At 44.0% G+C, this 25,801-nt stretch overlaps 5 protein-coding genes across 7 annotated transcripts in view; 2 read left to right on the plus strand and 3 right to left on the minus strand.

Moving 5' to 3' along the window:
- Positions 1-989: 989 nt before the first annotated feature.
- On the minus strand, positions 990-7,923 carry LOC136441356 (trans-1,2-dihydrobenzene-1,2-diol dehydrogenase-like). The gene is made up of 8 exons (XM_066437606.1): positions 7,714-7,923; positions 5,663-5,774; positions 5,218-5,381; positions 4,374-4,507; positions 3,942-4,060; positions 2,702-2,826; positions 2,194-2,341; positions 990-1,787 (listed from the first exon to the last, which is right to left on the minus strand). Exons 1-8 carry the CDS (start codon positions 7,804-7,806, stop codon positions 1,669-1,671), a joined length of 1,014 nt encoding a protein of 337 aa, XP_066293703.1. The 5' UTR covers positions 7,807-7,923; the 3' UTR covers positions 990-1,668.
- Positions 7,924-8,956: 1,033 nt separating this feature from the next.
- Positions 8,957-13,427, minus strand: LOC136441358 (L-proline trans-4-hydroxylase-like). Its single transcript, XM_066437608.1, has 7 exons — positions 13,345-13,427; positions 11,940-12,135; positions 11,468-11,559; positions 11,149-11,239; positions 10,757-10,852; positions 10,031-10,216; positions 8,957-9,623 (listed from the first exon to the last, which is right to left on the minus strand). Exons 1-7 carry the CDS (start codon positions 13,383-13,385, stop codon positions 9,510-9,512), a joined length of 816 nt encoding a protein of 271 aa, XP_066293705.1. The 5' UTR covers positions 13,386-13,427; the 3' UTR covers positions 8,957-9,509.
- Positions 13,428-14,879: 1,452 nt separating this feature from the next.
- On the minus strand, positions 14,880-18,920 carry LOC136442620 (serine-rich adhesin for platelets-like). The gene has a single exon (XM_066439565.1). The coding sequence runs from the start codon at positions 18,918-18,920 to the stop codon at positions 14,880-14,882; it is 4,041 nt and encodes a 1,346-aa protein (XP_066295662.1).
- An 811-nt stretch (positions 18,921-19,731) lies between these two features.
- Positions 19,732-21,420, plus strand: LOC136442621 (crystal protein-like). Its single transcript, XM_066439566.1, has one exon. The coding sequence runs from the start codon at positions 19,732-19,734 to the stop codon at positions 21,418-21,420; it is 1,689 nt and encodes a 562-aa protein (XP_066295663.1).
- A 1,650-nt stretch (positions 21,421-23,070) lies between these two features.
- Positions 23,071-25,801, plus strand: part of LOC136441847 (TBC1 domain family member 2B-like) — a 32,479-nt gene continuing 29,748 nt past the window's right edge. For all 3 annotated transcript variants that reach the window (XR_010756936.1, XM_066438369.1, XM_066438371.1), the window contains exon 1: positions 23,071-23,191. The gene's annotated coding sequence lies outside the window, so the exon portion shown is untranslated. The remainder of the gene's footprint in view (positions 23,192-25,801) is intronic.

Consider the following 25,801-nt stretch of genomic DNA (forward strand, 5'->3'; position numbering starts at 1 on the left):
CTGCAAACGCTTTAACCAGGCAAGGATTATTGAAGAAAATTATGGGCATACCGACAGTTATTTCTTTTGATAACAACTTCATTGAAACATACCAATCAAACCGTCTTTTGAGGCGTATTGCCTTTATTGATGTTGTAAATTCTGTTGAACATCCAAGCTACAGAAATCAGTGCAGATAACTTCTAACAATGGTGAATGGAAGAGACTAGTCAAAAATAAAAGTATGACATATCTATACATTACAAACTAACAAAATCTCAAAAGAATTCCAGTTGACATTAACCTGACAGGAGGTATTGTGGATACATTAGCCATGGCAAAGCCGACAATGGGGCAGAAATGTTCACTAACAGCAAATCAGTGTGCTAGTCTCTACTTTGGTAAAGATGATACAGTTACATCACAATTAAACACGGCAGCCTTTCATAACAGCCCACATGTACATTCATCTAATTATACAACAAAGCACGGAACCTGCATCAGTGAAGCATACACGAGCATGCTGGCAAACTGTGCTCTTGTGACTTCTCTATGTCCTACTTGTCTATTCGGATTCCCCCAGCTTCCGAACTTGCCTGCAGTCTTCACATCGGTAGCTGTACACTTTCAACGCTGTGGGTTTGCATGTACCTCGTTAGATGACCTGGCTGACGGAAGCTCCTACTGCATTCTTTACATTGATAGGGTTTCTCACCGGTGTAAACCCGCATATGATTCTTCAGATGACCCAGCTCACTAAATTGTCGGCTGCATTCCTCACATCTATAAGGTTTCTCTCCAGTATGAGTCGGACTACATAACCAAATATGTTGTGTATGTAAGTGAGGTCGTATTGAGGTCACCTGGTGGCGCCGAATGGCAGCCGCCCAGACCCTTGCGACAGTTCCACAAAAATGCAAGTGTGAATGAAAGCTGTACATGTGTATTATGTGAAACCTGTAAGCCCTGCATCAAGCCCCCCCCCCTCCCCCAAATATATTCGCCGCCGTTCTAGGAAGCCTGCGAAGGAGGCTAAGCTGATCATGCTATAGCAAGCTTCCGGTTTGGCCAGATGGCTTTATTATGTTCGCCGAGAAGATTATGTTTTCGGTTACGCCAGCTGTGGGGTGGGTCTGTATGTATGTCAAGAGCATAAGTCGAGAAACCTTTGATGGATCTTCATGATTTTTGGTAGGTGTGTAGCGGCTGTAGGTACAAAGGTTCGAGAATGGTTCACCTGGCGTTTTCCTACAGTGCTGCAGTGGACTTTGTATGTTTGTGTGTTTGTATGTAGACAACACAACTCAAGGAACTGTTAATGGATCTTGTAGGTAAGCATTTATCAACACACTAGCCACATATACTAGTCCTGTACCACCAAATAATTTTTAAAGTCTTAGATAAAGGCACTCTCCATAATAAGCCTTGATTATTTGGCGAAGGTAAGGTATTCGTGGAACTCTAGTTACGGATGAAGTGAGAAAACAAGTCAAGGAACCCACACATTATAGAAGAGATGGGTAGGTTCATCTTCCACTGCCTTCAAAGAAGAAGTCAAACCCAACAACAGTAGATGTGACTAACCATATTGATGTAGTACAGGATAGGTTTATTATGTCTCTGTCATTCGAAAGAAAATAAAGGCATTGACTTGACTTGTATGCTCCACTATAATTTTCCTGTTTTTGATCACATCATTTTGCAATAAGCCCTCGAACGGTGGACGCCGACCGCCCGACGCGCCCGGTCCAGGATGCGGGCTATCTGCAGGCTCATGGCGTGGGTCAGCAGCGGACTCTCGCTCAGACCTGCCAGGAAACGGAACAACTCATTCAGGGGTGCCGAAAGCCCCTTTCTCACTGGACCCGCGGTACGTTGGCGGCGTCGCGGCGTCCTAAATTGGATTTGTGTCACCCTTGACCTTATAATGGGAATATGATGCAAAAGGTACAAATATGACTAAGAAGACAACAAAGCACACAAAGCTTAAAAATATTTGCTTTCTATCGATGAAATTCGTAGAGCACTCTGTCAGCCGGTCGGTCGGTCACAGCGAGGTCGCCAACGTGCCGCGGGCCCAGTGAGATATTGGGGCTTTAGTATTCATACGAATCTTATAACGTTACGTGCGAATGTTACGGAATTAACCTTGCATTGAAAATCACTGTTTCCATAATGATCCGACAAGTCGTTTTAACTGAAAAATTCTCTTACCGTCTTGTAAACACCTCCTGACTTCCATAGCCTCGAACCTCAGCCCTGTACTGTTGAAATAGTTGAGCGGTTTTTCTGGTCGAGGGAGGGGAAAACTGTGGGACCTGTCTGGGGTGATCACTTCAGTGGGACACCAGAAGTTTGGAATCTGAAAAATAATTTCAGAGTTTTCCATAATAGGACTGAGATACATGTAACGGAAATATTTATGGCATGCATGCAAATGGAACATAAACAGATAACAAAAATGCAAATAAGATTCTTATTTTCATAGCCAATGTGAAAATGTCACAAGCTCTTAGTGGTAAATATTGGGAATTCCATACTTGTGACATGTGTAAGTTAGTTAAAGGTTAACATTACCATGCATAGATCATTCAAATGTGTAAGTCACTGGCATACACTTTAGCCTTTGATATTTCATGCAGGTATGAGGTCGCCGAACTCTAGTTTGTTGTTGTGAAAAACGTTAACCATGAGAAAACTGTTTAGCGCACTTTGTGCCCACCTTAAAAGAGGTCTTTGTCCCGTAAACATGGGCCTCTTGAGACAAAGTTGTAGACATACTACAGGTTAGGACTGCCATTCTATTGTTGCTGTACTTCAGGACAATGGTGGCAGCCTCATCAACTCCTGTGGGTTAACAATACATTAGCTAAAACACACATTTCAGTAAAGCAAACCAGGTCTTTACAATTCTTAAGTCAGTGTGGAAAGGTACCAGCACATATGTACATACCAGCACAAAAATTGATTGTTTGTTTTATTTGTTTGTTTGTTTTATTTCGATCTCCATTAGTTATATACAATATGCACTATTCTTCCTGGAGTCCCAATATACAAATAAATAAATATCGACAAATATCCAGAAAACAACCTGCTCGCTGTACTTTTATACGAGAGTGAGTCAAAAAGTAATGCAACTGGTTTCATTACAGGCTCATTACCTTCGCGAAGGAGGTTCACCTCCTACAGGGGAAAATTGGTTGTGTCTCTGTGCTCGCAGATATAACTGAAGATCCCTTGGATGGATTTGTAAGTCCACCATCTACCTCATTAATTCAGTTTATTTTGCGGCAATGTTTTAGCGTCCTCTATCTGTCAGTTGGCTAACTGCAGCATTATAAATGTCATCAACTGCAACGTTGCAGGGATAGGATACACCAAGCAGATTCTGCAGAGCCTTCTTCGGTAAATCAAATCAAAATGTCATCGGAAGGAGCAATATCGATAGTCACATACAACACACGTTTACCGTAGTGGCGCCTTGGATCTACTCTCCAAGCACCCCAGTAGATCAAGTGATAGAAGCCCACAGATGGTGATGGTTGGGTCACATCAACCGTAGGCCACCAGAAAGCCTGACTACACTAGCCTTACGATGGACACCACAGGGGAAAAGATCCAGAGGCTGCCCAAAATAAACATGGAGGCGAACTGGAAAGAGAAGTGAGGACTGAAGACTGCCTCCCAAAAGATTGTACAAGTTACCACTAGGAGACATTCCTGTATAGTATATGCACTACATATTTTTACGTATAGCTCGAGGGAACAGTAGATTATCATAAAACCTGCCCAACTCATCTTGAAAATCTAAGCATAAGCGTCAAGTTTTATATTCTTGTATAGAATCCATCGTTCCCAAAATATGTCATTCAAGTAAAACTGGTAGGAAAGTCTTACCTACTGATTACTAATGACTTAGTCAATCAGTCTTACCTATTGATGACTAATGACTAATTACCAACCTGTGTCTATGAGCTGTCCAGTGGCAGTGACGTCCTGAGGCTCCTCCCCTCCGAACGCCATGGTGGTAAACTGGATCGGATAGATCCCTACCTCAACCAGCGATCCTTCTGTCAGGGATCTGAGAAGGGCACAGATGCATGGATGTGGGTGTGAATCTATTGTAGGGGCGGTATCACGTGGCGACGGCAGGTTATATCCTATGATGAAATATATCGAAAGCGGCAGTTTTGCTGCCATATCATAGAAAGCCGCTAGAGGGCACATGATCGAATTTGTCCTTTGTCTTGCCGACAATAAATCCACTTGCCCAATATGATGACTATCTATCCACAGCTTCTCCAGGTACGCTGTTCACACACACACACGTACACACGCACACACGCGCGCACACATACAACTTGGACTGAGATGATCATGAAATGACCTCTGACCTGTCCCTAAACCTCTGGACGCTATCAAAGTTGATTCCGAAGGACGCTGTGACCATTTTCACCTCCCCGAGCTCCCCCGAGTCGAGGATTTCGCGGACTTTCTCATAAACTGGAAAGAAACGGCTCCAAATAGCCTTCGAAAAAAATCAAAAAGTAGCTCTTAATTTGTTAATCAAATTCAAAGGTATTTTCTATTTCAAACTCGACCATCTTGACGATAACTGTAAAGCAAGAACACATTTCATTTGAAATGAGATTGATGTTAGATTATCTTTACTTAAATCTTTCTTCCTATGCGCCGCCTCATCAATCTGTATCAGCACAGTGATAAATGAATTTAGTAATGATGAAAAGCAAATAAAATCGAGGTAATGCAGGTAACGGTAATGGCCATATAATGATAACGTTACTGGTCCACTTTTCTTCTGTGTATATGGTGCCGTGACGGACAGCCTCGCTCACTCGATGGTTATAGAAACCGACTATGACACCGTACACAGCTCAGGGCAGGTCATCAACCCTATATCACCATATAGATAGATGATGTTGACCAATATATACGAAGTCCCCATTTTTATGGCACCATATTCGAATTCACCTAGGGGCGGGTCATTAACCCTTTGACTGTTTAAGCCCCCCTCTCGCTTGACCCGAATTGACAAAGCACTCAACGAATTTCATCGACAAAAAGCGAATCTTTTTAAGCTTTGTGTGTTTTGTTGTCTTTTTGGTTACTTGTACGTTTTAAATGATAAAGTCAAGGCTAACTCAAATTCAATCTAGGACGCTGCGAGGTCGCCAACGCGGGCTTAACCCGAGGGGGGCTTAACCCTTGATTGTATACCTCCATAAAGAAGAGGTTATTCTTCTCGGCGAGGCTGGTCATCTGACGCACTTCTCGGGAGCTGACAGACTTCGGCTTCTCACACAGGACAGGCATCCCCGCGCGGAGCATCATAGTAGTCACTGATGCGTGCTGGGGATGGGTGGCACCGATGTACACCACATCTGAGGGTAAAATGATAAACATAGTTTCATAAAATGCCCGCTACTCTAACATGACACTAAAATCAATGTAACCAGTTGAAGATGTGTAAATGACTCTACGAAAGACCATAAGTTTGAAACGTTATATCACTGTCTTGCCAATCTTTCCTTCTTTCTCTATCTGTGTGTTCGTCTGTCTTCTTTTCTGTCTATCTCTCTCTCTCCGTATTTCTGTCTGTCTCTGTGTGTGTCTCTCTCTCTCTCTCTGCCTCTCGCTCTCTCTCTCTCTCTCTTCAGTTTACCTATGTCCTTCTGTGCTGCAAGCTCGGCATACGATCCATAGGCCGACGGGATGCTGTGAGTCTTAGCAAACTGTTCTGCTCTCTCAAGGCTTCTAGCTGCCACGGCCACCACCTGCCCAACATTGCAGGATAACAAAGCTGCTGTTAACTTTGTTCCGGGAAAACCTTTGTGAGCAACCGTAACAACAACAAAAGCAACTAGAGTTCCACAAACACATTATCTTCGCCAAATAATCAAGGCTTATTATGGAAAGTGATTTATATTTACGTGCCTATCACCCCCTGCAAATTTGATCATGCACCATACCATTTGGACGTTATGATTGGGCGAATGAGTCCAGTTAAGATAGGGTTAAAAATCATTTGGTGGTACAGGACAAGTATATGTGTAGAGTGTGCTGATATATGTTATAACTGGTCATGAAAATATGAGTACGTTGATATTATATGGGCCACAAAGGTTCGATATGGCAGTGTTGAAAGTTGAAAGTGATGATGAAATAGTACAGTCAATACATATGAATAGAATAAATCTGGCACGTTTTTAGGTGTTTCTAGTCAGGCTTTCTATTTTGTCCCTATTTCGTTATGTCGCCAACCGTGTTGAACAAAAATGCTCAAACTGAACGCGTCAAAAACCAGCAGGACCCACACCTCTGCTTGGAGAATAGTTTATTTATTTGACCTACATGTACGTTTATGCAAGGCTATCTGTTTACATGACCTGACACTGTCCCATGTCCCATTGAAAGGCAGTGTGTTAACAAACTTTCCTTACTAATTATGCAAATTAGCTCCTTATTTGCATAATTAGTCATTGATTATGTAAAGCACCATCCGAGCTCTCTATATACCAAACATCACGACGATCTGTCGACCCCTTCTCAAGTTATTCATGTCCGAATGTCAAAACAAAAACACCCACTGCGGTTCTTAACAAGCCGCTAGGGGGCCAAAATTTACAGAACTTACTTTCTGTGGCATGAACTATCTACCACACAAAAATCATGACCATAGCACTTTCAGAAAATATGCCCCTAAATTTTGAAGCTCTGCTGCAGTACCTTTGGTACCCGCTAGAAGGCCCATTATCGAACTTGACCTTCCTTTCGGTAAATCCTACCCATCCACTAAATATCATAAGGATCCATCAACAGCTTCTTGAGTTATGTTGTCCACAAGAAAATTCACATCCACACAAAGCCCGCTGCAGTACCGACGGAAAGTGCCAGGAGAACCATTTTTGAACTTGACCTCCGTTTTCACAACATCTACACACCTGCAAAAAATCATGAAGATCCATCAACGTTTCCGTCCCTTTTTTTGCCTACATACAAACACACAAAAATGCTAAGTCCGCTGCAGTACTATTGAAAAACGCAAGGTAAACCATTTTCGAACATGACCTTCCTTTACACAACCACTACACACCTACCAAAAATCATAAAGATTCATTGAAGCTTTCTTGAGTTATGCTCCTGACATACATTCAGACCCACCCAACAGATTTTTCAACAGAAAACATAATCCTCTCCGAGTACAAGTACTCGGCGAAGATAACAAGGGTACAGAACAGTCGTCCCTAAACCAGAATTTGAAAATAGAGTCCCCAAGCTCCCTTCGACCAAAGCGTAGTAAACATATACCAGGATCATTTATTCGTTGGTTATCATCTGAACAGTAGAAGAAACTAATGCCAGCACCGGTGAATACTCCAAAGGAAACTGAAAAAGTACTGGGAGGAGGTAAGTAGTCACACGAGACTAGCTTCATCAGATTGGTAAATCACCGGGAATTAAGGTTCTCTGCACACAGCCAACCATTTGATAATAACCTGTCAACGTGTCGGTTGTCCTGTAACTTTTCTCGAGGCGATGCTGACGGGTTCTAATTCATCATTTTCTTTAGGAAAGGCAGCAGAAGGACGAACAAAACCCAATGGAAATGCCTCCACTCCAGAGGCATCGCCAAAAAAAATTGGTGGGTAATTGTTATTTGTTGTATTCAAAGAACCGTCTTTCTCAGTGAGTGGGTAACCACGTGATGCTCACCTGATGCTCGTCCTCCGACAGAGTGTCCAGAGCCACCTTGAAGTCATTGCTGATTTTTCCGGCGCTCACGATCCCCCAGCGGGTGGGCGCCATCGTAAGTTCATACAGACCTTTGTAGTGCCTAGTCACATATAGTGCAGTATGTTTTCTTGTTGTTTCTGTAGCAGGGTATATTTCTAAAGGGATGGGTTGCTAGCCCTTCTTCTTTAACGTGCTCGAACAAACTCATCAACTACGGGACCCCCATTTTACAGCCCCTCCAGCTCTGTCCTGCTTATTTGCTACGTAATGTAGTCGAACGCCACAGGCTGTCTGCTACTGTGACCACTGTGACAGCCAGGTCATTGACCTTACTTGTTTGGCACGAAAGGCGAAGAAGAGGAAGAAACGTAGCAAACAAAATCTTTCCCTTTCATGATGGTAAACGAATATATAGAACAGAAAAATAAAAAAGCTAAACTCTAACACCTACTCAACGACTTCAATTCACGAAACATCATGATATGGACAAAGTGTCCTGATACGCTTGAAGTGACAGGGCGTGCTAATACACGTAAAAAGGCGACGACCGTTTCAAAAGGCGACGTCCGTTTACGAGAGGGAAATTAACGAAGTGTCATCTTCGATGGGCTCGTAGTAACAGAATCACCTTAACATTCATCTTTGTAGCAACGATCCAAAAACTCTTACTTACAAAATGTTATGTACGTCTTTCTAAAGATACATAACTATATTACCTGTACGTTAGTAGTCTTTAGTGGGTCATCAGTCTGGTCACAAGTGTCCCCAACCTTAATTTAACCCCGTCCAACAACATTGGCTATCCAGGTGTTCCAGCCCGACACTATTAAAAACCCGTTCAACAATATCAGATTAATGTAAGATACGCCAAAACTAGTCACTCATGCAACCGGATAAAATTTTGAAACATGTCAGACGTTTCAGACAGCATCCTCTATCTTTGGTCAGTGACTAAGGAAAGATCTGGCAGAACCAGGTTTTATACCAATACTCTGAAACTTAGTTCTGCCAGATCTTTCCTTAGTCACTGGCGAAAGATAGTGGATGCTGTTTCAAAATGTTATTCAGTTGCTTGAGTGACTATTTTTGGCGTATCTTATTACCTGGATGTCTAACCTTACTACTGGCTAAACGTTAAAAGTGGAGAGGTGCGGATACTACTAGTACATGTCATAATAGATATGTATAGCCGATGGTAAGAAAACTCACAAGCCGTCGAAAGTGAGAAATCGCATTGCGTTTATCAAAAGAACTATACTGGCTCGAGCATTCATCAATTACTTCAAGCGAAGGCTCAATATTCTTTTATTAACGTGTTCATGTCCAGGTGTCCTTTGTACCTTCTATGTATGGAAACACATGTCCATTCATTTTTACACTTTGATCTCGAGTAATGTACACCTGTCAAATGCCCGATCAATTCCATCTTATTGACATCAAAGCCATGTTAATGCCTACAAAAGCTAACTCCTTAGTTGTGAGTATAAGCACGAAATATACTGTCATCGAAAGACTTACAGAAGGATGCCTTTAAAATCTTTGGAAAGTCGACATACACATGGCAATCAGGTAAGCATTTCAGTTTCAATGACACAGTATTTTAAGAAAAATGTGACCCACGTAAACCTGCTGATACTAAAACCAGAAGCCACAAAAGTGTATTTTCTCATACAGAATCGTTTACACAAGCTGATTATATCGCTGAGAAGTATGTTGACGAAAGTGTCACAACTTTTTCAGGTGACGTTGGCGAACGCTTCGCAGCGGGGATTGACTCAATGCTTCCCGAGCCTTTTGCCGGAAATGTTCTTGTTGTCCGCGGGATCGACGAACCCCTTCCCCGTGAAGTCCGTGTGGTTGGAGCATCTCTTGATCTCCGCGTCATCAACCTGATGGGCACATGTCAATCATAGATATAAAAAAATAACGCCCAAGCTACGTTCCCATTTTATTGATTTTCAAACAGACCTTGCCATTCTAATGGAGAGGTTTTTGTAAGTTAAATGGAAAATACTGCTTATATATATATAAAGCGACGCATACACATATACTAGTAGTCGCCGTCTTTGATGACGCCTCAGGGGCGAGGCCGTTTTAAATTTCAAACTTTACCTCGATCTTCTCTCTGAAATTCCGTCAATGTATCTTTTATGGGACTGGTATTAGAATGGAGCAGGAAAGATATTTGAGGCTGAGAGGACGGAAAGGGACGAATGGTATTCATAATCAAGTCGTCCGTCGCTACATAACATTGGAGTTTGTCTCCCGATAGTGGTAGAATAGTACATGTACTTACGATATCTAGCGGCACGTACGACGCGTTGTAGTGCTCATAGATGGGGTCGTTGGAAGCCCTGTTGTAGGAGACCAGGTACGCCCTCCGCCGCCGGTCGGACCTGTTCTGGTCGCTGCGGTGCAGGACGTTACAGTGGAAGAGCACGGCATCACCTGGGTCCAACTCTACATACACATGCTCCAGTACCTGGAACAACAGTTTTTGATGTTCCTTATTGTTGTCTGAGTGTTTTCCTTATACTTTTGAACTTAAGCAGCTAGCTCAAAGTGAATCAGTACCGCATGTAGTACATACATGTATCTTTACACATGTATGGTATGTGCATGAAAGAACAAAGAAGACAACTGATTATTTGACGATCATCTGTCTACATGTTTTCCTTTTACCTTTGAAGCTTAAACAGCTAGCTCAGAACAAATCAGTGCCATATTCTAATCTTTTGAGATTCGTGCCCATCACACTACCTTCTCAAGATGCAAGGACTCTTGGCAGCTGTGAACAATTGATAAGTGACTGAACTGAAGTACTTTGTAGAGCTTTATAGCCTATCTTAGTAATCGTCTCTGTGGCTATTGTTCACTACAGCAATTTATAGAAAAATATGTTCCTTCCTACCATGCAAGTTTCTCAACCTACCTGGTCGACATGTATAGTAATTGCATGAATGAGCAAGGGAGGCGAATGATTATTAGAAGCTCATCTGCACGAAAATGAACTTATAGTTACCTGCTTGAGTTGGTTCACTCTTTCTTCGTCCGCACCGGTTTCTCCGGCAACCCGCTTGTGTTCTACACGTCCAGCAAGGTGTGAACCACGTAGTACCTGAAGGGAGGTAACAAGCTTGAGCCAAGCTGAGAAGAACCGACTCGGAGGTAAACTAGGCACATTATGAACTACCCTCCACCAAGGATGGTTGTGCTTTATTTTACGCATGTGTTAGTTTCGAATTCGTTTATGTTTACGAGTAGTTTGTATTTTGTATGATTTGTTTTGTCTGATTGTTGTATTGCTGTTTTTTTCATGATATGGATGGTTCAACTTTTTGTTGAGTCAATATAAAAAAAAGCTTGAGCCAAGCTGATTCTTTTTTTATCTAGTTATAGCAACTTTCCGTCTACCTGAAGACAACCGTTGGTTTTGTCAGCATTGTCCACCGCTATGTAAACAGTCGCCATGTCAGGAAACAAAAGACCATTGTTGTACCAGTACCTTGGTAGACAAAAAAATCCGTATAAAGGTACGGAATAGACTTTATGAGAATGAATATTTATTTTTTGTGATGACTTTTGCATATTCAGACTACAAATTCCACAGTTCGAATGTTGTGAGGATCATAGCTCACCTTCAAACTTTACAGTTCAGTTGCTTTGTTTGTTTGCATGTTTGATTGCAATTGATTGATTTCTACAGTGACAGGATTAAAGTCTATCTACTCACCCGTAGTCCTGGTGCCACAGGTGCTGGCCTCCGGACTGGGCCTCCTTCATGTTTATTTTGCCACTGTAGTGATACACCTCTCCGCCAAGAAGCTGGGAAACAAAAAAAAGTTACGAATATTAAAGATCTATCAAATTTCGAGCCTTATTAAAATCAACATAGCAGTCATGTAGGTATACATTGCTGAATTTTGTTGATTTATCACATATCTATAACTTATGATAAAGTTCTCCACAAGTTCCGAAAAGAAGTCAATTTCTTGTCTACTCACAGATAATACAAACACAAAAGTAGGATAGTCGCGACACTATAACGAAATGTGTCCTCTAAACCACATCACTATTAGAATACATGCGGAATTAGATGTATTTTCCAACATATGTAATACCAATGGCCTGTTACTTTTAATTCTCACAGATATTAATGTGTTCGTACATTATTGTTTACAAGTTTCTTAATATACAAAATGTACCTTATCAAAGGTTCCTGCCACTTTCTTGCTGCGAGCTATGATGCCGGACACGTCAGAACCCGGATGCTTCCAGTGGATCATGGTCACTTTCAGACCTCCGCCGTCGTCTTGCTGGAACGACCTGTCTCTCAGGCCGCCATCTTTATTCTCGATGGTCATGCTAAGGTTTTCCAGTTCCTCCTCGTCCAACAGATTGCTACAGGAAGGAATATGAGTTGAAGTCAAAAGGTCTCGTAATATTGAAAAGGAGATGTCTCCTTTGTATATAACGTTGGGTAACATGAATTCGCGGGGTACTTAAATTCGGGATTTTTCGAAAACGGGGTGTTTAGGGATATGTGCTAGATGCAACATCAGTAATACAGCTAGAAATGCAAACTTGACAGACTAACGCATTCAGAACACTGTCTGAAAAGCTTCGATAACCATGCATTAGAAGTTGGCTACGTCAAAAACTCTCAGTTCCTTATTGTCACAGTCTGAGGGCTTCGTGGGAGAATTATATGTACATAATTGTTCGCTGGTTTATAAGACAAATGTCACATCCGCTTCCTGCTAAACACAATTATTTACAATACAACTTATTAGAATCTCTTTTGCTAACCTACAACTGGCCTCTAAGTGTGATTAATCATCAAAACGCCTCTTTGTTGCTACAACCAATGGCTACGGCACGACGGTGAATTTTCCCGCCGCCATATTCGTTACCCAGAATCCTGCTATTCGGCAGACGACAAACGTTGGCGAGGAACACTTTTTTGTCTAAATGTTGTTTGTGATAGTGGACTGATGACGATATTTTCCTCAAAGTTTGCTCTTAGCACAAGCAGAAACACATGGACATAGTAGTATTACCATTTCTACGGCATCCAGCTAACGCCCCGATGAATAATGTACAAATTTCCATGACGGTGGGGGTGAACTTTGAGTGACGTTCTACCGACTCAACACACGGGTTGTTCCCGAAGGCCTGATGCGTGCGTTACGGCCGTTTTTTCGTGTATTTTTTTTACTTGGACACGTCTATATCCATAGCACTCTCCTCAAGCCAAGGATGGAACGAATAGCTGCGCTGTATAACAATGTGATTAGCGGTAAGATATTCAAGACGAATCTTCTCTCCCGAATTAATGTGCCCCCCTGTCCGACAGCACTGTCATTGTGCGTGCGGCGGACAGTAGTTTCAAGTTTAAATATTATGGTGTCAGCATGACTAGAGACAAAATCTACCATATATATGATTAGTGCAAAGATAGTACATGATACTGACAGAATAATAGAAAAAAAGGATGGTTTATTGTTCTGCTAGATTGATTTCAGTCAACCATTATCGGAAAAAATCCCGAATTTATGTTACCCAACGTTACTGCAAGTGTATAAGATATGAGTTAGAAAACGATCCTACCGAATCACTATGAAGCCGTCACGGTCAAAGTCCTGCTTCATTTGCTCGGTGACTTTGAATTCACCCTGCGTGTATGTGTACTCTGTGGAACAATATAACAAGGTCTCAATCAGTAATGAAAACCTAAATAACAAAATGGAAAAGAGCATCTTTAAAATTTGCCGCAGATGCATGACTATTGTTATGAAAAAATAAGGTAAGACGAGACTAACAATATGTGTACATGTGTACATGTTATAAGATACCCTTGATTTTCGGCACATACAAACAAATTCTGTTCGCCTGCAGAATTTCTACTGCACATTTTAAACCTCCGGCTTTTGCCCTACTTCAGCGCCCATCAAATACCAGAAGTCAATATGACATTCTTGCTTTTAAGCAATAGATTGAATCGTAAGACCTTACCTGTGGATGCCATGTTGAGTTGACCGTCCTCTCTAATTAGATCCTCATTGAAGATCACACGGTGACCTGTGGCCCCGGCGCCTCCCTTTGGACTCACGTAGCGCTTTATATTGACATAAAGAGTCGGTTAATAATTACCAGTTCAAAATAACGTCACCACGATATACATGCATGAAATACAAGTGATAAGAACAGAAATATATTTACGAATAGATGTTTCATGACTTTACCATACTTATCGCAACATGTCAGACTAACAGCATTATATGTAATGCAGATTAATAATACTACACGCAATACTTCAAACACGTGGCCAGGCCACATCACCAACACCCTCCCACTCGATGAAGACCCTAAAAGATTGTATGACTTTCTTACCATGGGCACGAATCTTCCTTCCTGCCATCACTGTCCTGCATTTTCAGAGTCCTTATGGCTATCCGTGATGTTAGACAGGTTTTCATGGCCCAGACTCCTAACGATTGGGTTCCTTCGTCCGTCCAGCCACATGACTCGATGCTTTTTTATTGATATTAATCAGGCACCCGCCTATATCTGTTCCACACCTTATCCTTAAGCTAGGATAAGTTCGCATGTTTGACAGCCACGATTGGTCTGAGTATGCAGCACTGCTTTTTCTCCACAGTTCACTCTGAGGACTGATGATTTAAAATTCTTACTCCGAATGTTTGTCTCCATCGACAACTCTCTACTTCTCCTCTTCCTTCACTGCAGCCCGAGACAGACAGCCTGTCACAAATCATTCCTGTCAGGCCGGAAGTTTCGCCATCAACGGGTGATTTGAGATACAAGGAACAGTTTCCGACGTTCCTTTGAAAAGTTGAGTCGTTTATAAGAGCGTACTGCGTTGTGCATTGTTGTTGTCCCTCAGCACACTAACATCAGTTTCCAACACTAGCGACATCTTGCATTCATCGTACGGTTTTCTGTTGCAAAGAATCCGAGTTCTTCCCTTTGCATCGTTGTTTTACTAGACTGACATGATTTTTGTTCAGGTGTTTGCTTCTTCAAGTCCCAACAGATAGAACGGCTATAAAGCCCCGTTGCCGTTCTCACTGTGTGACTTTCGAAGTTGACGCTGAAAAGCCCCTTTGGATCAAGTGTGTGGTTCAGCCGAATGCTGTCATGTAGGTGTTTGTGCTGTCATCCGTGTTGTCTGAGTTGTTGCTAAAGTTTCGGCTGCTGCTCCTGCTGTTGCTGTTCTCACTGTGGCTGCTATTGTCGTTGCTGTCCCTGTTGTTGCTGCTCCTCATGTTATTGCTGTTCTCGCTGTGGCTGCTATTGTCGTTGCAATCCCTGTTGTTTCTGCTGCTCCTGGTCTTGCTGTGGTTTCTCCTGTTCTTTCTGCTACCCTTGCTGTGGCTGCTCGTGCTGTCTCTACTATCCTTATTATGGCCGCACTTGCTGTTCCCGCTGCCCTGGCTGTGGCTGCTTCTGCTGTCACTCTCTGAGGGACAGCTGCTATTGTCGGACCCGCTGCGCCCACTGTTGTCATCTTTCCGGAATCTCTTTGGATTCGGGGAGCTGTCGTCTGCTTTCCTCTTCAGGCAACTGCTCGTCGCACAACTATTACTGCTTGCCCCATTGCTGTTACTGCTGTGGCGACTTCCCGTGTTGAGAGATGATCCTTCAGATCTGCTTGACGTTCCTGTGTTGCTGTCACTGCCGGATGTGACGTAGGTCGACGCCGTCATACTGGACCCCGATGTGTCGTCGTGACGTCTTCTCTTGTGGGTAGGAGAGGAGCGACTGTAGAATCTTGGTCTCGTGTTGCTTCTGCTTTGCTGATCACTGCTTGAAAAGTGGCGATACGGGCAAGACGATTCTTCGCTCTCATACTTGCGTTTCTTCTTATATGTGTGGCTGTCCGAGCTTGCGCTGTTGCTGCCAGACGTTTGGCTTTCTTCTGAAGACGCATGGCTTCCCTCCGAAGAACTTGTGGAGGCATCGCTGTCGCTGCTTGTAGATGCCGACTGTTTCAGGTTAAGTTGGACTTGGCTTGAGAAGGGTTGGCTGCTTTGGCTACCCCCGCCAGAGCACTGGTTGGTAACGCCTGACAGAAACTGAGTGAAGTCTGTCGGATTTGCTGCTTTGGCTACCGGATTTGGTACAGGCTCTTGCTGACTGAGATACTTCTTGAACCAGAGGCTAAGAGCGTCGCTTGGCTCACTTGAGGAAGTTTCCGACCACGGATCGGGCACCGGTGTGCGAGGAGCTGACGGCGTCTTGCTTCCTGTTTCCCATGCTGCCTGCGTATCACATGCGTCGATAGCCTGCGGGAGAGGACCGTAGGCAACGATGTTTGTAGACGCTTCAACTCGTGCTGGCAATGCGGTGTTCGGTACAATAGCAGAAGGTGAAGATTCTTCTTCACGACGATCAGCTTCGCCGGAGTCGCATGGGGACAGTGTCGTGGCTGCACGCTCTCTTCTGTCGTTCCCTTGGCCAGGATGGCTGGGACTGCTGGGGTTGTATGTTGGAGGAGTGCGACCCCCGTGCACATCCCCTTGCAGCAGAGAACCGCATACAACGACGTTTGTAGAGGCTTCAACCTGTGCTGGCGATGTGGTATTCGGTACGGCAGCAAAAAGCAATTGCACAGAACTGTAGTGCATTGGGGATTCGTCTTTAGGACGGTCGACTTTGCCTGAGTCACATGGAGAGGGTGTCGTGACCGTGTGCTCTTTCCTGTCCTCCCCTTGGCCAGTATGGCTTGGAGGGTTGAGGTTGTCTGTTGGAAGAGTGCGCCCCCTGTGTACATGCCCTTGCAGCCGAGGACCTTTATTATACAAAACGACGTTTGAAGAGTCATCAACCCATGCTGGCGGTGGGAGGTTCGTTACAGCAGCAGAAGGCAAAGGAGTGTGGTGCACTAGTGATTCTTTAGGACGGTCGGCTTTGTCCGAGTCACATAGAGAGGGTGTCGTGACCATGTGCTCTTTCCTGTCCTCCCCTTGGCCAGTGTGGCTAGGAGGGTTGAGGCTGTATGTAGGAGAAGTGCGTCCCCCGTGCACATGCTCTTGCAGCCGAGGATCACATGCAACGACGTTTGAAGAGACGTCAACCCGTGCTGGCGATGGGGTGTTCGGCACGGCAGCAGAAGGTAAGGGGATGTGGTGCACTGGAGATTCTTCTTTAGGACGATCAGCTTTGGCCGAGTCACATGGAGAGGGCGCCGTGTCGTCCCCGTGGTCAGGATGGCTGGGACTGCTGAGGTTGCCTGTGGGAGGAGTGCCGGCCCCTGGCACAACCCCTTTCACATCCTCAGAAGTAAGAGCAGCGCGTTTGCCATTTGTGTGTGGCGGTGTCCAGGAATGATACACCGATCTGCGCACAACGCCCGCCGTCTTCGGTTGGTCGTCTTTCCCGGGCGATGATGACTCCAAGTACCGAATGCCATGCCCACGCCCGATAAACACCGTCTTTTCCCAGATGTACTCAGGAGCCTTTACCCCCTTCTTTAATCTCTTTACCGGCTTTCTCTTTTGCCTGACCTTCTTGACCTCGCTTTTGACCCTCTTGGGTGTTGCTGTCTGTTCTTCATCCGACTCTGTTGAGAACCCTTCGAACTTGCTGATCCGACAGTCAGGGTAGATAGATGTGGACGGTAGCGGTCCTTTCTCGGGCCCGGGCCAGCCTAGTACAGCATCGGGCGCGATGGGGAACGACGTGAGCTTGGTCTTGTCACCGACACCGTGGCGCAGTGGGTACTTTGGATGGCGAGGGGACATCGGGCTGCTCGGTGGAGGTGGGCTCGGTGGTATCACTCTGCCGGCGAAGTATGGCCTCAGGTGTCTCGGTATCGGCGGCGGCGGGGTTGGGGATGAGGGTGGTGACGGTGATCTGCACAGCTCCTCGAGTGTTTTGCCGTACGCAGTTGTGCTCCAACTCCCACCGGCGTTGTAGCTGAGTGACCGGCTTGGACGTTCCCATTTGTTGACTGGCGTTTCGTAGCCACTGTTGCTCCAGGAACCGTCACTGTTGGACGCTTCAGATTCGTCCGAGGTTTTCCAGTACAACTTGTTGTGCCATGGGGTTTCTGGGTTCACCGGTGTTTTCCCTCTGGCCTTGCGCCTGCGAACTTCGCGAGTTGTCAGAGGAGAGTTTGCCCCTTTATATGTCTTCCTCTGCTCCCAATGTCGCTGCCTGGTGGTGCGTGGCGACGAGTCGGCTCTTGGTGGCGTTGGTTCCGTCGCGCTCTCTGACCCACTGCTTCTACTTCTATAAAATACTGGGCAAAGGCCAAAGCCGCTAGCTGTGCGTTGCATTGGCTTTGGTCGCTCAGGACTTGGGCTCGATCGTGTCCAACGACACATCTTTGGATCCTCTCTGTGCTTGAATCTGCGAGAATCGGACGCGCTGTCCGTCTTGGTGACAACTTCGCACTCTTTTTTCTTCTCAAAGCCTACTGAGCATGCGCGCTCCTCCCCTTCGTCAGTTGATGACGATTTTCGACATAGCCTCAAGACGATACTGTCGGCGTTGTCGTCTTGTGGGAGGGAGATTGGAGTCGCTGAAGGTACAGAAAGCAGTGACGTGGTCTGAAGATGATCTTTCTTCTCTTTGGGTGACGTGACATTGGACGGAACTGTAGATGCCGAATGTTTCAATGAAACTTGGACTTGGCTTGAGATTGGTTGGCTGATTTTGCTACCGCCGTCGGAGTCCTGGTTGCTAAGATCTGACAGAAACTGAATTAAGTCTGTCAGATTTTCTACTTTGGCCACCGGACTCGGTAGAGGCTCTTGCTGACTGAGATATTTCTTGTACCAGAGGCTGAGGGCGTCGCTTGGTTCACTGGAGGAAGTTTCCGACCACGGATCGGGCACCGGTGTTCGCGGAGTTGACGGTGTCTTCTCGTCCACTGCCGCAGAGCTGTCTGATCCACTCCCTGTGTCCCCATCCTTAGACGACAGGTCATTCAGGTCATCTGAACGTCTATTTGTGACGTGGCAGGTCGTGTCCTGAGTTGACGGTGTCTTGTCGTCCACTGCCGTGAAGCTGTCTGATCCAATCTCCGTGTCCCCATCGTTTGACGACAGGTTATTCAGGTCATCTGGACGCCTATTCGTGACGTCACAGGTCGTCTCCTGTGAATGTTTGATTAAATATCCCCATTCGTAAGTCAGAGTAAAGATTGAATGATGCATGGCATAGCTAGTCCAGCACGTCGGCAGAACGTGATGCGTATACGGTAATTAGCCTTCTATTGAAATCTATTATAGCTGCCGAATCTCTTTTGTTCTCTTAGGTCAACGTAACAGCCGTTGCATAAGATATGTCTTTGGACACAACTATATGAACCTATCTACGAAATTTTAATCTTAAATACGCGAACACGACCTTAAACGCTTACGTTCTGCTGACGTGCTTGCTAGTCCACAGTACTAACTCAACAGTGTGTACCGCATCTCTTGGAACGTTCAGTGTAGCGTCAACTGTATTGTGTACTATAATGAAGAAATGTATCATTACGTGCCATGCACTCTGTAAAGAACTGAAACTGTTACTATCACTTGTTTCAGATTACTAGAAAACCAGTATCTTAACCATCACGTTTTACGAAATGGAAAAAAAAAGTCAGACAAATGAGTTCAGAAACCACCGTACGACTTCAATGAACCATTGTCACAAGAATAGCAGAACAGTAAGCTCAACATTAGGAGGCAGTTATTATGGTGCATTGTGTAAATGTAATGTGACAGATGATGTTACAAATCATTTGAAGGCAACTTTTTTTATTCGCACGCTCGCACCAGTTTTGGGGTTCCCAGAGGATGTCGTCCATATAATCAAATCAACAAGGCCTAAACGGTTAAAGTAGCACACTCTCAGCGTGTCAAACCACGTTAAATTGTGACCATACATCAAACAACATGTGACTGGGCTTGATAAGGTGATTTTGTGTTTGCTGATCGATGTACTCCTGGTCAGAGTTGATCACTAAGTGAGTCATCAGTCATGGCATCGGTGGTGGTGATTCTTCACCTGTCTCTTCTAACAGTCGGTTGCACGGCGTTTCCCATTGAGGAAGATGAGCCGGTTGTTCACACCCAGTACGGAGCCGTGAGAGGGATGTATGTGGAGGAAGGGGTTGTCTTCTTCGGTCTCCCGTTCGGAGAGCCACCGGTGGGAGAATTCCGCTGGAGGCCGCCGCGGCAGTACAACCGGTCCTGGGCGCCCAACGTTCGCGACGGGACCGTACCGGGCCCTGGCTGTTACCAAGGCCGTTGCTTCCCGGACGACAGTGATTCCGATTTCCAATGTCCACGGGATAGAAAAGTGAGTGAAGACTGCCTCTATCTCAACGTCTTTGGTCCACGGGAAATCCTTAACTCTACCGCTGCCAAACTGCCCATTCTGTTCTGGATTCACGGTGGACAATACGAAAAGGGGAGCGGCTCTGCCTACCTCTACGACGGACGGTTCTTAGCTAACAAGACCAACACTATCGTGGTGACCACCAACTACAGACTGGCAGCGTTTGGCTTCCTGGTGGCTGGTCAAGGAGAAGACGCCGCAACGGGCAACTATGGCCTGCTTGACCAGGTCGCAGCTTTACGGTGGGTCAAGGAAAACATCGGGAGTTTCGGCGGTGACAAAAACCGTGTGACCGTTTTCGGACAGAGCGCGGGGTCAGATTCCGTGGCCACACTTCTGATCAATCCGAAGTTTACCGACTTATTCCAACAAGCCATCATGCTGAGCGTGCCTTTTACCATTCCTCATAAAAGTCGCTGGGAGGCGCTTCGACTCGGCGAACACCTCGCTGAGAAACTGGACTGTTCGCATGGGGACATGAAATGTCTTCGTTCCAAAAATTCAAGCGCTCTTCAGGCAGGGTTAAATAGAATGGGGACGTTCTATTCGGATCCGTACCGCCCACTAGAGGCGGCAATGAAGTGGGGACCCACGGTTGACGGTAACATAGTGCCAGCTGCTACAGTGGACAGTTTTGCCAAAGGACATTTTCAGCCCAAACCGTTCATCATAGGAACTACCTTGGAAGAAGCCGTATTATTTATCTACTCCCTTTACGACAAGCCGGTGACGACTAGGGAAACGTTGTATGAAGTTTATGCTGCATTCGTCCATCTAAAGGCAGCAGAGGTTGCTAAAGAGTATCCTGCCGACGAAACCTCTTCCGACTACCGCCCTCTTATGTCCACTCTCACCACGGATTGGGTCTTCAAATGCTCGACTCGTAACGTCATTCGGAGCGCCATAAGAAGTGGAGACACCGACGTCTGGCTCTATCTGTTCGATCACGTCTGGTCCTTCCCACACTTGTGGGACTATCAGAAGAATTGTAACGGACACGTGTGCCATGCCGAAGACCTGCCCTTCGTGTTTCAGACGACAAAGCTACCGGTGACCAACATGACCATGACCGCTGAGGAACAGGTAATGGCGGACAGCATAGCGTACTACTACGGCAACTTCGCGCACACCGGGGACCCGAACAAACCTAGCCGAGAAGCCGCCGGAACTACCGGGACGATGATGCCAATGGCAACGACTTGGCCCAAGTACAGCCAAGAAGGAAACTTTACTTGCCTGAACTTCAGTACCCCCCACACTACCTTGATACAGGACTATCGGAAGGACAAATGTGACTTTTGGGACAGAATGAACGTGTACAATCTGTAAAGAGATATTTGACAATATGACACATTTCTGTACAATCTTTGTTTTACAATCTTGGCAAATGGATAAGGACTACTTAAGGAGAAAACGTTTAAAAGCTATCTAAAGAATGTTCTACACAAATTGTAATCGTAAAAAGCTTGTCTCTGGTATCACAGCAAATAAAGTTAACGGCCTAAAAGTACGTTAAGAACATTGTTGGAGCATTTTGCTGTTATCTTTAACCCTTTAAAATACCAAAGTGATAAAAGACTTACCGCAGAGACAGAACTGTCTCCTTGTGAATGTGTAGGTTGGTTGCTGGTCTGGTCTGCAAGAGTTGGAACTGTAAGAGAAAACATCGTCAATTTCATCATCATTTTACAAGACAGTGCGAAAATGTTTTGATTTGTTACTTGATCGTAAACTTACATGTAAATGTTCTCGATGTTCTCTTGTGAATTTGGTTATATTCAACTGTAATTAAGCTCTATTCTCTGTGTCTCAACTACTCCTATTATACACCCAATGGTTAATGTGTGTGTGTGTATGTGTGTGTGTGTGTGTGAGTGTGTGTGTGTGTGTGTGTGTGTGTGTGTGTGTGTGTGTGTGTGTGTGTGTGTTCGAGAAAGTTTAAACTTTTCCAAATACCTGGGTTAGATAATGAGATATCTACGAAGAAATCGGTAAATATAGACGCTTCGTGTTGGTATCTATTACCTACAGTGTGATATCTGATAGAACTTGTCCAGGTTGATTAGAAATCTACCAGTCTTTAGTTAGAGTTCAAGGTAAACTTCAGTGTTCCTCACCTGGCTCCTGAACTCCCTCTGCTTGACCAGGCAAATCGATAGGTGGCGCGCGTTCCCGCTCTTTTTTCGCCCTGCCGTAAGCGCTCTGCGCCCACCGCGCCCCGAACTTCTTCTTTCGTCCAGACTTTCCCATGTTTTACGCGGGAAAGTTACAGTTCACTTCAGAAAAACGTGGATAACGTACGGAACAAAATTGTCTCCGTGCGCCCTGGACCAACGTTTGTCTCAACTGTTGTCAAGGTTAGCAAAGATGTGTTCTAGAATCTGATTGGATGTATTACGAATGTGCGATTGTTACGCGTTTCGGCTCAAATGAACTTAGAAAGCATTCTGGAACATGGTTTTCTAATGTAATAACTCTAGAGAAGCATGCTATGATTTCATTTTGATAAAGAATCGACGTCCTTTAGTATTTGTAACTTTCACTTTCACAGTGTTAATCGACGAATCTAGACAATGCTCTCTATGCCATATCAACATGTAACGTTAGCTGTGGTCTACAATTTGTATCTGATATGAATAAAGTCTACAGAAAGATTTGTAGACGTACTGAAGCCATTGGGGGACCTACATGTATCACTTATAGTATCAGATTTTGCAACTAACTGTACCGTTACCGTTACATCTTGCAGACACAAGGAAACCAGGCAACGATTTTCCACGGCATTTTTAATTCTTTTTATTCGAAGCATATGGTGATACTGTACTATCCTTTCTTTAGCACGGTTTCTACGCTAAACACTAGTGATGTGAAGCAATCACTACGAAAAAACTCATAGGTGGCATCCAGCCAAACCCCTAACATAGCCTCCATGCACCTGTTGTCCGAAACTTTCTCACTTCCCCCAGCGGAGTGCCCGGATGTTCCCAGAATCAACAACCAACATGGCGCTGTTTCTCAAGACTGGCTGAAGTGTTGTCGTCTCGTTTCTCGTGTTTTCCACCCTCAGCGCCACTTTTCAGAGACGTGTACAAGTTCTGAGGTAGGCGATGTTTGTCTAAGAGTCTGGGTTTGATTTTAGAGAGTTAAGCTAGCTTGGTTTTGGCGAAAAGATGGCTTGAATCCAGTCGGAAGTGAACTGAAATGGTGGGGAGGGGGGCGTGGGGTTCTTGTGTTTACATAGCAAAGGGAACACTCGTGCGACTGTTTGAGAAACGTGCTTTATAAACGTAAGCAATAAGATCGATTTTCTGAGATCGTAGCACTGATATGTTTCTGCAACGGAGTTTGAAAAATTTAGTTATTGATATATATGGAGGTCTTTCTGGTCTTGGTAAAGGGAGGGTACATAAAGGGTTTATCATGCAAATTGTAGCCTTTATTACATTTTTTCCCGAAATATCAGTAAGTGGATAAAGTTTATTGACACAATTTTAACATTAATCTGTACCTAAGCTACACCTGTAGTTGGAAATATTAATATGTTGTCCTGTAGTATTATCTGGAGTTATTTATATCACTCATGCTTTTTTCATGTAACGGTTAAATAAATGACTAGTAAAATAGAATTTACTAGTTTAACAGTGAAATATGCCAGAAAGCAAACAAAAAAATGGACAAAATGCTGTTAAGTTTTTATCATACTGACAATTCACATACGATAATACTTGAATGGTTGAATGGATTGTATACTGAAGTTACAAGTGGCAAAAAGGGGTGATAGATAAAGACATTGTACCAAAAGAATTGGCCGATCATAAAAATGTAATATGATCTGTAAAATTTAATTGTTTATAGAGTGAAGAAGTTCAAGAGATTAAAATGTCCAAGTAGCAGGGGTGAGAATTGATTTTTGTAGACCTTCGACTGTACTTACCAGGATGTTTACATGGTCCCAGGTGACCGAGAGCAATACTGTATTTACCTTGTCAAATACTTGGACTAACCATGATGTAGTCTAGACTGGTCTTGGTGTCTATTTAAAGGACAAGCCATAAAGAAGACTCAGATTTTTGGGGTAATGGGTATTTTTCCCATTGGTAATTCAATATTTCATGCTTGACATTGTTTTAACTTGTTAAGATGTAATATAGACATTGTACAAATGTATGTATTGGACGGTAATTTGTATTGCAATAGAATGTCAAAAATTCCTGAACAGACTATGTCATGACATAAGTTTATTTTTCATAGCCCTTCAGAAAAACTCATAGGTACTTCAAAATTAGTTCCAAAATCATATCCAGCTTGAGAAACTGCTATTTGGTACATATCTTATTACCTGGATGTCTAACCTTTAAGGACATATCATAGTTACTTCAACTTGTTTTCTTATAATACAAGTTACACATGTGTACTAGTAGTAGTAGGTTGACTTCAGGTAACTGAACGCAAGCTAGGTGATAAGCGCATTACTAAAATGTGTACGGAAACAGCATATGAAATGATTAGTGTCAATTATAATCACAGATGAACTTTCATTTGAATGTTAATGTTGACTTGAAGAAGAAGCCCCCCCCTTCCCCATGCAGACCCCCATAAGCAGTGGCTGCACAGGCTGTAAGTTGATGTGCCCTCACCCCTCCCAGTTCACGTAACCCGATCGCTTGTTTTCTCTGCCAGGTTATTCTTGGTACAGCCCTGTCAGATCCTCCCATGTTGTCTCTCCCCCCTTTGCAAAGCCCAGGATAAAAACAACCTTATCTGTCAGTGTGAAGGAAACTTTCACTGGCTGATGAGACCATATGATCTGTAACCCAAGTAGGGTACTGGGGACAATGGGTCCCCTTATGGAGGGCACTTTGGCACACCTACATTAGTTTAGAATGTTCAAGAAACAATTGCACACTGTATTCAGGGGTTGTATACACATCTTATCTTTGTTTACCGTTCCAGAGACCAGACTTTCTATTTATAGGCAAGTTATTTACGAAGTATTGGAGTAGAAAAGGTTGGGGTGAGTATGTGTGCAAATAAAAAGTTCCCTTAAGAAAGTTACATAGCAGGTTGACTTCAGAAGTAAGTTTCACTTCAACTGAATGACATTTGTGCTCCAACCTTTGGACATTTTGCATGATACTTTAGGCTTTCTTCAATCTTGAAGGGATGAATGTTATTACAAGACAGGATTCAACACTTAGTCATTTTTTGATACATGTATTGAAGATAATTTGTTTGTTTATTTCTAAATAATTGTCACCTGTCTAAGAAATGAAAGAGCTGATTGGGATGACCCACAAAGGTAACCTGTGAACTCAGGAACAACAACTTGTCACAATGCAACCGTTTGTGAAGATAAATTGTTTGTTTGTTGGTCTGTTTCTTTTGTGCTACCTGACATGTACTGTCCAAGAAAGAAAGAGCTAATTGAAATCGCCCACAAAGGTACAATTTTGTAATCTGTTAACTCAGAAACCAGCAGAACATGAAATAGAAATTGTACAACAAACAACATAGCTACAGTCACTGTCTTGGTTGTAGAAACATTATCCTACATGTACATGTATTAATAACTTGTAAAACAATATAGGAGCCGGTAGAATAAGCAGAAATTAATATGGTTTTCCCCCTGCGATAGGACTGTCCACTTGAACCATAGGCTATAACCACAGTGATGGCAAAAGTATACTAAGTATAAACTCATAGAATATAG

The sequence above is a fragment of the Branchiostoma lanceolatum genome, chromosome 9 (assembly GCF_035083965.1).
Source record: "Branchiostoma lanceolatum isolate klBraLanc5 chromosome 9, klBraLanc5.hap2, whole genome shotgun sequence".
Classification (NCBI taxonomy): domain Eukaryota; kingdom Metazoa; phylum Chordata; class Leptocardii; order Amphioxiformes; family Branchiostomatidae; genus Branchiostoma; species Branchiostoma lanceolatum.

What these genes read in the sequence shown, in the direction of transcription:
- LOC136441356 (XM_066437606.1), bottom strand. Translation starts at nt 7,806, where the DNA reads ATGGCGCCCACCCGCTGGGGGATCGTGAGCGCCGGAAAAATCAGCAAT. An exon ending in TGTCGGAGGACGAGCATCAG is followed by an intron (nt 5,775 to 7,713) that starts GTGAGCATCACG and finishes AATGTTGGGCAG; the next exon opens with GTGGTGGCCGTGGCAGCTAG. An exon ending in CAGGAGGTGTTTACAAGACG is followed by an intron (nt 1,788 to 2,193) that starts GTAAGAGAATTT and finishes GTTTCCTGGCAG; the next exon opens with GTCTGAGCGAGAGTCCGCTG.
- LOC136441358 (XM_066437608.1), bottom strand. Translation starts at nt 13,385, where the DNA reads ATGAAGCAGGACTTTGACCGTGACGGCTTCATAGTGATTCG. An exon ending in TGGCAGGAACCTTTGATAAG is followed by an intron (nt 11,560 to 11,939) that starts GTACATTTTGTA and finishes TTTGTTTCCCAG; the next exon opens with CTTCTTGGCGGAGAGGTGTA. An exon ending in CGTACGTGCCGCTAGATATC is followed by an intron (nt 9,624 to 10,030) that starts GTAAGTACATGT and finishes TGTGCCCATCAG; the next exon opens with GTTGATGACGCGGAGATCAA.
- LOC136442620 (XM_066439565.1), bottom strand. Translation starts at nt 18,920, where the DNA reads ATGCATCATTCAATCTTTACTCTGACTTACGAATGGGGATATTTAATC.
- LOC136442621 (XM_066439566.1), top strand. Translation starts at nt 19,732, where the DNA reads ATGGCATCGGTGGTGGTGATTCTTCACCTGTCTCTTCTAACAGTCGGT.